The 16,725-nt window shown below is 34.7% G+C and overlaps 1 protein-coding gene across 6 annotated transcripts in view; it reads right to left on the bottom strand.

The window, feature by feature from the left end:
* Positions 1 to 16,725, bottom strand: part of LOC121374983 (glyoxylate/succinic semialdehyde reductase 1-like) — a 94,835-nt gene that overhangs the window by 8,637 nt on the left and 69,473 nt on the right. For all 6 annotated transcript variants that reach the window (XM_041502158.1, XM_041502159.1, XM_041502160.1 and 3 more), the window contains 4 exons: positions 8,988 to 9,098; positions 4,428 to 4,529; positions 2,863 to 3,028; positions 558 to 737 (listed from right to left, as the gene is read on the bottom strand). In XM_041502158.1, the coding sequence (XP_041358092.1) occupies positions 558 to 737; positions 2,863 to 3,028; positions 4,428 to 4,529; positions 8,988 to 9,098 (559 nt within the window). The remainder of the gene's footprint in view (positions 1 to 557; positions 738 to 2,862; positions 3,029 to 4,427; positions 4,530 to 8,987; positions 9,099 to 16,725) is intronic.

Below are 16,725 nucleotides of genomic sequence, written 5' to 3'. Positions count from 1 at the left end.
TAGTGGTTAAAAAACAAGAAACTTTTAACTTTTTTTTAAAGTATTATATTTATAACCAACTGTGACTACAGAAGAAAATTACAAAGTCAAAAGCTAATGAGTGTTTAAGTCACTCCCTTGACAAATATTTAGGGGTCCCATAACGATCGCACCCCTCAAATCGTAAGATCTTGTTGTCACCAATTTGTTTTCTGCTTCTAGTGTAAAACATTTAGAAGATGGATTTTGTCTCAGTAAGGATAGTTCTAGAACTGATCACATGGGTAAATATAATTGTTATTTTCTGTATGGCTGGATTCTTGCAATTTATTCTCTGTGCTTACTTGGTTTAAAAATGTTTTAAAATTGTGGATCTGGTGGATATACAAAAGAAAATAGCCTTCTCCCCCTATGTAATAAATTATTGAACAGCCCTAACATACGTGACAACAATTTCCCTTTATTATAAAATATGCAAGAACCAATTCAAAAAATGCTCCTACATATTATAGCACAATATTACTAGGACTACCTTACATAAAGCTTTAGATACATCCAAACTGTTTTCAAATACCAACCTTGACTTTTGTGATTAATTGTAGGACAAGAAAGTGAACCAAGGGAGAGTACTTCTGCTAGATCTTCCTGATCAATTCCAACTTTTTCAGCAAGTGCCATTCCTTCGCCAAGACTTGCAACAACTGATCCCAGGATCATGTTGTGTATCAGCTTCATCCGTGTAGCCGTGCCAACCTCATCTACAAGAAAACAAATCAACAATCACCATCATTCTTTCTAATACAGAACAAATCATGTCCAGTTTTTGGAAAGGAAAGGATGTTTAATGACACCTTAGCACATTAAACACAATATCTATTGGGTGTTCATCACTTTGTCTAGAAACTCACTGCCACCACTTAAGCTATTGCTACTCAATCAGGGCTGCACAGATTGTGTGGGTTGCACAGAACTGTGCTTGTATAACCTAGTTGTGCTTCACTCAAAATTTGCAGTGTTGAACAATATTTTTCTCGTCTCTGCATTCGTGCAAATTATGCAAATTTGCAATTTGTGCAGCCTTGTCAATAGTAGCCAGGCATCTGTTATATGCATTTTCCAACAGACAGGAAAGAACATACGACCTTGGTATATAAGTTGTGGGATCACTGAACCCAGCGCGGGGGATCGAACCTCTGCTGCATCACAACAGTGAGTTCTGAATAACTGAACTACATTTTCACGCTTGTCCAGTTACACGGATGTTTACATATCATGACCGGGTAACCAAAACATCATAACACTCTAAATGAAAGTTAAAAGTTAAGTTAAAATGAGGCTTTTAGCACAAAAGCTAAATGACAACCATGTATTTATCAAAAGCACTGGCCAAAGCTGACGTGGCTCAATGCTAACTAGTGTGAACATCTCAGAATTGAATTATCAATTTGTACTAAGCTACAATGTACTCCCACCCCAACCCCCACCCACCCAATCCTGAATGGAGCTCCATATCAAAAACTGCTATCTGTACTGTCTGAGAAAATGTATGTCAAACACATGTAACATTGTGACTGTTAATGGAAAACAAACTGCCTGGAGAACTGTTGCTTTCTCTTTTACTCCAAACTTTTCCCCAGAAGAAGCAGTCTAGCCTCCTGGTTTGCATATTAAGAACAGCACGCTTCTTCCTTAATTGTAACATGGGATTATTTTACCACCCCATCACATGGCAAGTGTTCTAATAAACTTATTTTTAAATAAAGGGGAATAACTCTTTGCATCTAAAACAGACACTGCTGCATGGTCTTAACTAAATTGTAAAAATCTGAAATAATGCCATTTTAGCTTCAAAAGAAGAACTTGTAACAAAATCGTATTATATGGATTTTAATTTTATTTTTTTATATAGCTCCCTAGTTCATTTTAGATATCCCTCTTCATTCATCAAAAATAGCAGTTTAAAATGTCACGGCACAAGACATACATGACGATAGCTGGGATAAAAAACCCACAATCAGCTGCTGCTGCAATGTAATCTAATTTGAGAAAATCATTAGACATTCTTTTTAAAGCTTGTCTGATAATAGACTATTAGTTTTCATTTCCAGTGACATAAAAATGCTAAGCATACACATGTAACGAAATAACACATTTCTCCACCAATATATGTATTAAGAGAAATGTTGGGTAGAAGAATAACTCACACACCGTCCAACCTCTCCACTCCCAGTTTCTGGTACATCCCTTATAAATTATTTACCAGTATTTTATCAGTGCACCACACACACTACAACAGGTAAAACAAGCCGCCATTAGCTCTTTGTTACTAAAATAAATCCACAATACTGCTGAAAGAATTCAGTTGTCTAAATTCATAAAGGTTAGTTATAAGACTCATATGGGTTATTATCATATAAATTGTCTGATAAACAGATAAAGAAAATGGCTGCCTGCCACCTACTAATTAAAGTTTGTTTTGTTTAGCGACACCACTAGACCACATTGATTAATTAATCACCAGCTACTGGATGTCAAACATTTCGTAATTCTGACATACAGTCATCCGAGGAAACCTGCTACAGTTTTCCATTAGCAACATGGGATCTTTAATATGCACTTTCCCACAGACAGGAAAGCACATACCATGGCCTTTGATCAGTCAGCTGAATGGATCCACTGAGGTGGTTCAATCCTGCAACGCAAGCACCTCAGACGAGCACTTAACCAACTGATCTAAATCCCACCTAATGATCACTGATTGGGGGAGAGGATACGACAGAACAAAAAGTTGTAAAATCCATTATCAAAAGAAATGATTCATCTGCAAATGAACATCTCAACAAACAAAATTTAACAGTACTATATTTTAAAATAAAGACGTACTTCCGAGATAAAATGATTTCTTGCCCATGGCCTCAAAGCACGAGTAGCAGTCATCGTAGAGTTTGCGGTCGCCGGACGTCAAGATTATGAGCTGTCCCTCCAGAGCTGGGACGCGACTCCCACATACTGGCGCTTCCAGGAACACTCCACCTCTCGCCATGATTGCCTGAACATACACACCACCAAAACGTGAATGCTAATCTTACAATTATGAATATTAATTTAATAAATTATAAAATTGCCTGAAAACACATAAGCAAAATGTCAAACCTAATCTTATAATTACACACATTTGCAAAAATTATAAATTTGCCTGAATATACATTAAAATTAGTGAACTGTCAAACTCAATCTTACAATTACACACATTTAAAAATCATAAAAAATTGCCTGAATATAGACATTAGTAAATTGTCAAAACCAATCTTACAATAATTACATGCCTTTTAAAATAAAAAATTATCAAACGAATTATTTCGTATACCCTCGGCATAATCCCGAATGTTTTCAAATTCTTTTCAAATAACTGGCATGATTTTGCAAGGTCAATTTTGGTCGAATGAAAGGTCAACTGGACATGAGCTCCAACGGGCTGCTGTTAGATCCACATGTAATAGTGGAGCTAATTTTAATTAGACTGGAAACGATAGTGCCTGGGTGTTCAGTAGAACTAAGAGTCCCAAAAGAGAAAATATACAAATGTATGTATAAAATTTGTCATCACAAAAATTTACACATACAAATCAAATAAAGGTATACTTTAATATTTTTGAAAACCTCCATAACTACTGTATGTTTATTCAGGAACCTCATAATGTTACGGTACCTAAAGTAAACTGTTCAATTATGTGCGAAGTTTAAAAAACAAAACAATTCAGAACCTGTCCAAGAAAAATAAATCAATTCACAGAGAAATGTGAAGATTTAAAGTGATTAACAAACGGTTGGCAAGGACTTCAGGGTTATAGATATGTTAGATAAAAACAAATCCTTGAGAAAAATTGTCAGAGAATTGAGAAAGTAACTTTTTTTTTCTTCTTTTTTTTAACTAGTAAAAAACATTTTACTTAAACTATGAACATGGCAATCATTTTAAATCATCATCATAACTAAATGCAAATATATTTGGATAGGTATATGGTCCATAATTCTGCATTTCTCTACGTAGTTGTGATAATGGAAAAGATTGCTAAAATGTCTACTAATGCATCTCAGCCACATCCTGTATTGTGTCCTTATAGTGCAGGGTACATTTTGTTTTCACAATTTAGACTATTTAATGTTTTGAAAAGGCATATTGCACAGTGAACTGCAACACAATACTTAACATAACAATTCCTGCAATAAGGAAATGTTTTATTTAATGACGCACTCAACACAATTCCTGCAATAAGATCACCATACTGATTACTTTTTAACTAACCATCAACCCACTGTCCTGGATAGACAAGCTCAGATAGCTGAGGCATGTGTTAGGACATCATACATAAATCTTAATTCAATGTGTTTTAAAGCATGAAAATTCAGTTGCAATGAAACGAGGGATAACAAATCTACGACCGCACCTCTGCTACATCCTCCATTGTCTCCTCGTCGACTGTAGACATCTCAACATAACACTTTCCCCGAGAAATACCCTGCAGAACTCCCGAGTTGCCAAACACAAGCTGAAAACACAATGGTAAAACACAACATTCAAACAAACTTTTGGTAGGAGCCGGTACCGGGGTGTGAACCCAATACTTACCATCCTAAAGGTTGATGGTTTATCCACTATTCAACGAGGTCATGTCTTAATATATCTTCACCTTATCCTTACTGGTAGCTGATTCTTTAATACAATATATTATATAGCTTTCTCCTTTTACAAAGTAACACCATTGTATTTACTGTATGTGTGCATGTACTTGCTTGGAGGCCATTTAGAAATGTGGGTATGGAATGTACATTAGGAAGCATGAGAGACCATACACCATATAAAAAAAAACAATTCTGGATCTGCACCTGCTAGGCATTTTTAATGCAGCAAAAAGGGAACCAAAATAGTATAGCTTCTTCTCTTACATTGTAGCTAGTTCATGTAATACCAGTTATTATTGCCAGTTGTCAGCAAGGTTTTCTCTATATGAATTTCATAATTAACGGCTTATTTTGAAAATGTTACTATATAATGCACCTGTTGCACTTTCAAGATCACACGCTTTTTATGTTCCTAATGAGAACCCTGTGTTCGGTGTACACTTCAATACGTTTCGTGACCAATATCACTTAAATCATATTGATGTAGTTTGCTATACAAGAGTGAACCAGCCCATCCATTAACAGATGAGTTAAGTGAATTTAAATACTATGGCCACCTGCTACCAAATAATAATGAACAATTATGACTATCTTTTGTGGAACCTGTCAAAACTATATATCACTAGATAAATAAATGCATGTGTGAAAGAAGGCAGTTTTTTAAAATTTATGTATCGGTATGCAGTTCTGTATTCATTTTACATTTAAAAAATGCATAATGCACTTCAATTCCCTATTCTTGTTCGATAACCAACTCTACATAGTGTCTAACATGGTCTGGACAGTAGAGAAAACACCTGCTGCCACAAGTTATTTCTACCAATGCAACAAGGGATCGCTTATACCAGTATGCACACTCCCAGACTGCATATACCATAGTGGTCTTCATAAGCCAGTTACAGGGCGCTGTAATAGCACTTAAGGGTCCACCAAAAGCTACTGCTTCTATTACAAGGCAAGCACCACACACATACATGCACACACACAAACACCACCCCATCCCACCCCCCACCCACACAAACACACATTAATCTGTTCTGTAATGATAAAAATAACACTAAAATTAACTTTATTACTTTATTACTATCTTGTTGGCTTTGCCATGCATCTTGACCAGGCAAATGACACCAGGAAAGTTATTTGTTTTGGAAACGGTTGACATTTAGTATGTATTAATATAAACTAAAGAACACACCCAAGAATCGATGAAAAGTTGTCTTTTCAGTTCAACCACATGTATGATGTACCATTAACCTACAATTGCTTGGACACTTTCTGAATAACAAACCAAAGTGCACAGAAGTGTCAACAGCATAATAATAAATGTTTACAGTAACACTATTAATTAATTGGACAGTGGAAGTCAGACAGTGACAAATTAGTGATTTGTAGCATAATATGAAATACTTGACCGAATTTCCAGCAGTATAAATATGTCTAAGTCACCAATTTCCAGTAGGATAAATGTCTAGAAGTGTTAAATATTTTATACTTTTTTTTAAAAACATGTAGCTGTCTTTCAGTTTCAGCTGGCTGGGTTTTCAAGGTTAATTAATACTGTTTCCTTGCAGTGCAGAACTAAGAAGCCAATCTTTATAACCATTACTCATCATGTCAAGAGAAGCTCTCCAATAAGACAAGATCCCTGGCCAGCGTAAACAGAACTGTATATAGTGTAGGACAGTAAGAAATGACTCACCAAAAATCTCTGTTACAGTTCATTTTATTAAAATTAAATCTGATTGTTTACTTCAACTTTAGGTTTCCATCAGATGACTAATGGGAAATAATCTTTCATCAAGACAAAGTGACATAAGATATGGTTTCAAAGTTAAAGTTTGTTTTACGACACCACTAGAGCACATTAATTAATTAATCAATGGCTACTGGATGTCAAACATTTGGAAATTCTGACACGTAGTCATCGGAGCAAACCCGCTACATTTTTCCTAAAGCAGCTAGGGATATTTTATATATGCACTTCCCACAGATAGGGAAGCACATATCACGGCTTTTGACCAGTTGAGGTGCACTGGTTAGAATGAGAAAAAACCCAATCAGGTTCAATTTTGAGATGCACCTCAGGCGAGCACTCAACCGACTGACCTAAATCCTGCCCCTAAGATTTGGTTTCAATTGGCTGTAATACATTTAACACTGAACTGTGATAGAGAAAAAAATTATCCAATGATAGGTCAGTTTTGCACTGTAACAGTCTGCAAATGATCATTTGGGGTGAGGTTGGAGAGTGAAGGTAGTCAACACATTATTTTGGTGTTGATTTTTTTTTCTGCAAGAAGGTTCTTTTAAGTAAATAATTCCATCTTATTACATTTTTTTGGAACCATCACTCCCAATCCCAATAGAGGACACTTGAATTAATACATGTTTTAAGGTATCATTAAAAAAAAGAAAGTCCTTTTTTTTAAATTTTATTATTTGACTTTTAAAACTGTTATTAGTGTTAATATTCTTTACCTACAATTTGTAATAAATAATTGTAATTAAGCAATAAATATTTTCTCCAGCCCTGGCCCATTCTAATTTTGCATGTCACATACAAAGTCAAGTAAACAAAGTCCAGCCTAATATGGTTGATTTAATTAGATTAATCCAGAACAAACACATTACTAGAGGTTAGAAAAACTGTATCAATGACCTACCCTGATCCCAATTGCATAATGTTCCTTGCTAGGTTAATAAACACACTAATCAAGTCATAATACCAACTCACACCACATATATCTTTCATCGTTTATACATGTTACTTATTTGACTTGATAATGAGCAGTTTTTTCTTGGTTGTCCACATGTGCCCCAGCTGTCACATAAATAAAACATAACATGTAAATGAAGACTGGAACCACAGCAAGTCTAGCAATGATGACTGCATATTTATAGGGACTATCCTGAGTTTGTAAGGTTCGTTTAAAACAGGAGATTAATCCGCTCACATGTAATACATATACAGAACTTCACATAATAACATTGTTTTCAAATATTATTTATTGTACAAGTTTATTTTGCGCAAAAATATATACCATGAGACCGCTACGCAGTCGAGTGGTATGATATTGCACAAAATAAACGAGTGCAATAATTAGGAAGCAAAAACAATGGATGTGAAGTTCTGCATTTATTATGTACCTTCTTTTATTTATTTTTCACAAAAATGGTTTTATCCAGTTTAAGCTACTGTTTGCCAGTCTGACATAAATGCCAATTAACCTTAAATTTGGCAAATACATTTCATCATTAAAACACCCAAAAGCTAACTGGAAAATCTAATACTAAAGTAGTGTCAGAAATAGAATAAAAATGATTTTCGTCAATTATTTCTTTCATATTAAAATGACAAGTAAATATTTTGTAAATATTTATTTAATGATACTCTACCTAATTTAGCATTTACTTGTTTTGGCTCTCATTGATGTACAAGGTGGTGTTTACTGTTGAAATTAAAATTAAAATGTCAGTAAACAGGATATTTGTGACCTTTATTGGAACAGACTATAACACATTTTGATGGATTTGTGTCAATTTTATTTACCCTTAAACAAACTTTTAATTTAAATCTGCAAGCTAACAGATATTTCGAATTGCAGCATAAATTATTAATTTTGACCATATTTGACCAAATATGAATTCAATATAAATACAGTAGAAATTTACACAATCTTGCAACCACTTAAAGGTGCTATATCAGAAGTTATATGTGAGCATCTGTTTGTGATATAGATTATCCAATAAAAATGTATTTTTTACTACTAGATAAAATCATTTCCTATAATCATTTATGGGCATATAGTTAAAGGTGTAGTCTTTAAATGTTAAAGCAAAATTAATAAAAACATGATTTGCAATAGCTGTCATTATGCAACTTATGAGACAGGGGCGTAGGTAGGTAGAGGTGTGTGTGTGTGTGTGTGTGTGTGTGTGTGTGTGTGTGTGTGTGTGTGTGTGTGTGTGTGTGTGTGTGTGTGTGTGTGTGTGTGTGTGTGTGTGTGTGTGTGTGTGTGTGTGTGTGTGTGTGTGTGTGTGTGTGTGTGTTTCTGATCAAATTGGCCAAACTTTTAACACTGGTGGGTTGGGGTTTTTTTGGGGGGTAAGCATTTTTATTCACAGATTCCCTGTTTACAGATATATCTCAACACACTACCAGGATTATGGATATTAAGGAAAAAATCAAGTCAAGTTTATTTTTAACAAAGCTATCACACTATGTTGCAGAAAGAACTGTTAATACTTATGTTAATACTTATGGTGTCCCACTCAAACCCTGCATATCACGTTATTTTGTGTCTGGTTTTAAAATGTGAACTTACATCTCTTACTGCACTGGAATCGGCAACACATGTGAAGGTGATGTCACAGTTGTGAACTACATCTGATGGAGCCAGTCCTCGAAGAGCACCAGCTTTGATAAACTCACGACACTGAAAAATATAGAAAAAATATCTTCCATCAGTGTCTATCAAAACTAACAAATTACTGAATGTAGGTATACATTTAAACATCTAATAGACATGTACATGTAAACTAAAGTATACTATAACTATAACTGGATCAGTATCTAAATTAATGTTTTTAATAAACTATAGTTTAAGTGAATGTTGTTTTTACTCTAAAAAGATAGGAACTGATTCTAAGGAACATTAATTTCTAAAATGAAAACAAATTAATCTTAATATGGAATCCATCTGGCTAGGTTCCACTGAGATAAAACTCGTTTTCGGTACTGATACATGAATGATATTAAGTAAAAACTGCTGTTAGCTAACGAAAAATAAGGAAACTTATGAAAATGGACAACTTTGATAAAATGATACATGTGTTTACACTAGTTCCATGCAAGTATCCATTAAGGGTTGTCAGTTCTTAATGGAGATGTCAGTGTTATGTAGTCTTTCACCTTCTCATCAGTCATAAAAACTCATTTCATTATTATTCTTTAATATGGTATCAGTGTTTCTGTCAGAAAGAAATTTTTGGGTATGGCACTATGGAACTGAATGCAACAACAGTCAACTCGCTACATGTACCATGTTTATGTCCCTCGTGAAATAATTTTCATTGTCACTAAAGCTCATGACAACTGAAAATTATTTCACTTGTGACATGATACGAAATGGAAGCTTGTTTAATATCCTATAAATATTAAGCAGTCATCTGTCTTGTGTGGTTGAATATCTCTGTATACAAGGCAGGAAAGGAATGGAACATTTGTTTAATGCCCTCTAAGCACATTAAAACAATTATGACTATTTATACACAATAACAAAAATTGAAAAAGTTAACTACTAATATATCATCACCTTGAGTACACATTGTAACTTGTACCCACCATTTTAGCTGCATCCTGCTGCCTTGATCAAGGGAATGCAGTTTTCTAAACTGTTTAAAGGCCTGTCTACAGAATGTTTTTTTTAAACCCAGGTTAAGAGTTAACACACTGAAAATGCAGAGGTAAAATTTAACCTGGATTATTTTAACTCTGCAGTTGCACCAGTTTTAGACTGCTTTAAGTTTCCGTCTAGACGGATAACCTGAGTTAAATCATAGTGTCTTGACTCTGAGGTGGTGTGGTTGTTTGTTCAAATCTGATTTTAATAACACGTCAAAACCTCATAAATACAACTGATAAAGGATATGAACTGACAGGACTGCATACAAATCTATAGCCCGGGTTATTTTTAACAGTTTTAGTTCTCCTGATGAAGGTAACACTGGGTAGGAATAATATTGTAACTGAAGCATGGCTGTTAACAAAAGTAAAATGTTGTGACTGAAATTTCAAGGTACAGGGCATTCAAAATGGTAATGTTTTATATGACAATTGTAGTCCACTTTAAACATGTACTTCTCCCATCCCACACCCTGTTATTTTCTTTTATTGGACAAAAACATTAATTTGATGGGTCCTGCAGTGAACCTATATTAATGGAAATAGCAGTGGCATAGGCAGGATTTTGTATTGGGGGGGGGGGGGGGGGGGGGAGCACTTGTGTAGTGGGATATGACACAAGAACCTTTTTGAAGTTATTAATAAGCAAAAAGGTAAAAATTTCCCGGGATTGGGGGGGCTACGCCACTGGGGAATAGTCCTATTAGGCTGACATTTGCTGGGGTGTTCGTTCATAAGCTACGGCCCTAGTACGGGCATTTTTTTAAAGTTTGCATTATTACCTGATATTATTTATTTAGGCTTGACCGCTAGCTGATGGACGGCAAATCAAATATTCAAATACATTTACATTGGGTGGCCCATGTGTTATTGCAAATTCATTATGGGAGGGGGAGGGTGTCGTTAAAAATTGAGGTAAAAGCCAATGCCTGATACTGCATTACGCTAATGTTGAATAGTTCTTTGTTGATCTTTGTGTCATTTAACAATACGTAACGCAAAATCTTGCAGTTTCAATACCCCTCTCCCCTTGTCACATTTTGTGACCGTGTCATATTTTACTTTGGGGTCTTTAGTAATACATATATGTTAAAATAAAATGGCCATTACTTCAAAGGCAGTGAGTAGCACATTTAAATTAAAGGTGGGGTTTTTTTCACTTAATTTACAACTACTGTAGTAACGGGTTTTTTGTGTTTTTTTAATTACAAAAACCATACCAAAAATGATTTTAAAAAAATAAAATAATAATAGTAAAATATTTGAAAAAAAAGTACGAAACATATGTACACACATTTTTACAAAATAAGATCGTCTGCTTAAAATAGCACAGCAAATCATAGTGCAGGGGTGCACATTAAGTGAGTACTTTACTTTCTACGTCCGTTTGGACTAAGTAAATAGCGGATTGGAATGGATGAATTAAAACAAAAAGTTGTATTCTTCTACCAAAACTGTATTATATCAGACAATGTAGGCATTATTACTAAAAACTATGACACAACAGACTGTATCAAAACAGGATAAAACTAATTTGCATATCCAGGCCAGACTTGTTCGTCACGTGTTCGTAATCGATCGGAAAACCAAAACGAAACTTGTTCGATGTCAGGTTTTTAAAAAAATATACAATTAGCTAAATTTTAAAACATTTTTATGAGTTCAAGTATCTGCGATAAGAGCAACTTTGGGAATCTTTATTGGGAAACTGTTGGGTCGTAATTGGGAAAAGGTTTGATATTGGATTGGGAATTTACGTTAGGGGAATGGGGCCGTTCACCAGCCCCAAAATGTATGGTAGATTATACCCATCCGATAGGTACCTAAAGGGGGGTCAGTGGGGCAAAGAAAACGGCTGAAGTGATCGGGTTGACATTACGGAAACCGAAAATGGCTGAAGTGATTCTCATTTTTAAAAAAAAAAGATAAAAAAAGACTGAACAAATTATTTCCACAATTTCTCTTGACGACGGAAATCCGTCTCATGACGGACAGTTAACAGCCATGCTGAAGTGATGAAGTGTATGACCATTTAGTGTCTTAATATTTGGAGAGACTAAAGAAAAGGAAATGAATATTGGTCAATAACACCTCAGCAAAATGTTAAACTATTGCTATTTGGTGTTAAAGATTATTTCGACACTTGGTCGAGAAAAAGAAAAATGAAACCACCAGAGATCTTTTATATGCACTTTCTCATACAGGACAGTGCATACCACAGCCTTGGATGAACCAATCATGGGGCACTAGTTGGGATGGGATTTTTTTTTTAATCAAGTTTAATTGATCTTGTGAACCCTCACACTTCAGGCAAGGGATCTACCACTGAGTTACATCCCGCCCACCCCTGCACACGGAAGAGTCCAAATGACATTTCAACAAAGTTGTGGTGACTGCTTCCATTTACACTGGTTTTGATTAAATATTTGTTAAATGTGACATAGCAGGGAACATTTTGTGCAGTGTTGCATCATGATCAATAATGCACGTTTCAGAAAACACAGTTAAATAGTAGTTGCAAATCAATTTTGAAACTGATTACATGTATTATTGCCGTTAATCAAAATTATAAAAAGAAAATGTTCTCGGTGTGGATCATTAAACCATATTGAATAAACCATACCACCAAAAACTGTCACCTCAGTCCAAAATCAGAATGATCTTTAAATTATGTAAATAACTGTTCTTTGAAAAGGAAATTGCCTTTCATTCATAACAAACATATCTACATTTACACCTGGCACAATTCCATGAAAAAATGATAAGCATTACAGAATCTGCGGTGCCAGTCCAAGTTAAGACCAGTTTAACGTGCAGTGATCTATTCTTGGTTCAAACAACACTATCTGCACTTCATGGTGTGGTCTGGCAGATTTCTGTGCATAGTTTTACTTTTATCATTAATCAGTGGGTTTAAAAATACTCCTTCTTGAACATAGATATTAATACTATAGCATATTCCACTTAAAATCCTAAACCCCTTATCAATTTTTTTTCTCTCCATGCATAAAAGAAATCTTGTAAAAAAAAATTAATAATAATAATAATAATAAAAGCAAACTGTTTCATCAGTGACCAGATATTAATATAATGCTATATAAACTGCAATATTAGGTCTAAAATAAAAAACCTCCTAATCCTATAACAATGTGCACAATATAATTATTTTGCTTATCAGCAAGACCTGCATCTTTAATAATGTGGGGCTTGAACTTAACAACGGCACCGACAGCAATTGCCATCGTTGAGATATAAATTGCCGTAGGAAGAAAGCATCACTGACGGCATTTTTGTGCCATCGGTAAAGCTCCTCAAAAATGGCAAAATGTATACACGTCTGCCAGTATTTAACATTTGAAATATGTCTACATACAGCAAAATAACCTTTCAGTCAAGTTTCTTTGCTGCAAATGTCACTTTTTAATAATTTTTTACATACAAACTGCCTCAAAGACAGGACAGCACATATCTTAGCATTTGGAGGTTTGCTGGAATTTGGTTAGTTCCACATTCTGAGAAACAAGTTCAAATGGATTTACCTATATTATATACTAGAAATATGAATGTTATTAAAATAACAGCAAATCAACTGGGGATGACATTTACTTACGGCTATGTATTAGGTAGACATTGTAAGAGTATACCTAGAATTGATTTGATTAATTTCCCTGTCAGGAACACACTTTAGAAGTCTGGTTACAAAAGGAAATGGCAAACTAATTTGAGATACCCACTGGGATCAATACTATAATCTCCTGCTTGTCAGAAGATGGCATAGCTCTGTGTTGTTGCTGCCAAAGCCAGTCACCGTCAAGATAATAATAAGCATACAAATAATACATCGCTTGAGGTGCTTGCGTTGCAGGATCAAACCACATCGGTGGATCCATTTAGCTGCTTGGGTTTTTTCATCTTCCAACCAGTACATCAAAAGTGGTCAAAGGCCGTGGTATGTGCTTTCCGGTCTGTGGGAAAGTGCATGTGAAAGATCCCATGCTACATTAGGAAAAATGTTGTGGCTTTCCTCTGATGACTATGTGTCACAATTACCAAATGTTTAACATCCAACAACCGATGATTAATTCATTAATGTGCTCCAGTTAAACAAAACAAACAAATACAGAATCCAAACGAAAACACTGCCACCCATGTTTCATTTCTTTGTTCTTATAACAGGACAGACATACATCTTGACCAATAGACACACAGACAGCTTGACAGGCAAGCAGGCAAACATTATGTTTGTGTTACACGTACAAATGATCGGTTATGCATAATGTTAGGTTGGAGAAAGAGGGTAATTTTTTTTTAATATACATGTGTATTTCTGTTCATCACCATATGAATTACTATTATACTAAAATAAAACAAATTTTTTAAAATATTTTTTTAATTTTATTTTTTTATTTTTTTAAAACAATGTCAAAGTTATGTGTAGATGTACATAGTTATTTTAACAACACCACTCCAACCAGTTTGCTGGTGAATCAAAGATCATAAAATTAATATTATATTATATTATAATATGTTAATATTATGACTGTTCAACAATGAGACACAACAAGCACCAGTTAAAGCTGAGTGTATAACGCCATGATGACAGCACACTGTTGTTTTACACCAGTGTCACAGCTGCAGGCACCAAGGTAAAGGTCAAACGTGATACTATCAGTACTAGGACACCACCAGACCCCATTGCATAATGAGATTGTCAAGGACAACAGCTATAGTATACTACACACTAATTCATAAACAAATCTCTCAAATATAGTACTTTAGTATATTCTATGAATATAAATTAATATAATTCTATTAATATACATGTATACTTGTCAATATCATCTCCAATAGTGAAGAAATATGCAGGTGAACATTTTAAAAAAATAAGCTTTGCTAAGACGTAGCAAGGGATCTTTTATATTCAATTCAATTCAATTCAATTCTTTATTCCATTTTTAGGCCATAGCCCATTTACAGACAACAAAAGGTGACATTTGAAGGACCCGTTGTTCAACAATTCATACAGCAAACTAAATATTATTTAACTGCAATTAGTTTGTATATAGATTTTAGGAAGAATAACAATATTTGTATTTTCTAACAATTATTTTTGGTGTACATTATTTCATATAGGTCTACAAATTAACTTATATCCCACTACTGTATACGCAAATATTTTCGCGGCTAAAATAATTTGCGATCGGGCTTTCATTTTACATTCTCGCGAGGAATTATTTTCACGACTGTATCCCCCGATAATAAAATAAAAATTACCCATATTTCATTTGCCAAACTCTTTTCAATGACGATTTCACGCACATACTTGGACATGTTCACCATGCTGTCAGCGAGACGTCAATGTTGTATGTCTGTCTGATAAGACTATTGTCATGTTATCGATGGAACATGCACATGCGATACAGAACATTGAAAAACTCAAATATCATAAGAAATAACTTTTCATTATTGGTGATACTCACAAACTTCCATTTAAGGTTACAAAGAAAACAAACAAAACTGAGATTACGTAACAACAGACTTGCACCCAAATGTGTGTCATTTGGATCAAATCTACGTGACCAGGCAGGTTAACAGAATCATGTGACCGTGCGGACCTCTGACTGCTTGATTCTGATATGGGTAAGACTATATATTATAAGGTAAATAATATTATAAGTTCACATGTAATTAAATTCGCGGTACTATCAACGTGTTTGCGATTTTCGCGCTATATTTTATTCGCAAACATATTTGCGTCTACAGTATTATAGTTTTGATTCTCTAGCATCAACCACTGTCCTAACAGACCAAATTTCATGTTAGAGAACATTAAAATAATTAGATTTTGGGACATGTAACTACAAAAGAGTAATTGCCATGTTATCTGTTCGTGTTCCACTTGATTTGGGGATTTTGGGTTTTCTTTTTAAAAACTAAATGATCACATAGCTTTTACTATTAAAGTTCCAAAATCTTGACAGTAACCAATGCTACAGTACATGTACTCAGTTCCACAACACGTAACTATCGTATCTTGTGTACAACATGACTGGGGGAAGGGACCTAATCAGCGGTCGCATCTAGTTTTTCATGGTAATTACTCACCACTGACCCACAAGCAAATGTACTGGCATAGTGCTGGGGGGGAGAGAGGAATGATCCAACTATATCTGGGGGTGGGTTGTGTTTTTTTAAACCTTTTATAATCAGGCCCATCAGATTTTTGAAGTCACTTTACATTTTTGGGGTGACCATGTTACTCCATTTTACTGCACCTCCACCACCCCCTTTATGTTTTCTCTTAATCTCTGTGCTGTATATGAACATTCATAGTGCAGTATTTTATATGGGTAGGGATGGCTTTAGGAAAGTGATGGATGACATTGTGTTTTCATATCTGGTGTGGCAGATGGCTGAGTCCTGGACCTAGTATTGGTCACTTGATACTCGACCACAACAAACATTCCCCTCCCCCAGCTACCCAATCGGCCTGGGAGTAGCTCATTCAAATTCAAACTGCATCATGAGAGAGCACCACAAATCATTCCTACATATTTTATGTTTTTTAATTGGAAGCCTCTTCTGTAACACATAAATACTGGATCTGACACTAATTGTGCTGTTTTTGTTAAATGCATATTTAATCAATCTGCATGTAT

The sequence above is a fragment of the Gigantopelta aegis genome, chromosome 6 (assembly GCF_016097555.1).
Source record: "Gigantopelta aegis isolate Gae_Host chromosome 6, Gae_host_genome, whole genome shotgun sequence".
Classification (NCBI taxonomy): Eukaryota; Metazoa; Mollusca; class Gastropoda; order Neomphalida; family Peltospiridae; genus Gigantopelta; species Gigantopelta aegis.
The sequence above is the reverse complement of the archived record's forward strand: the minus strand, read 5'-3'. Positions and strand labels throughout refer to the sequence as shown.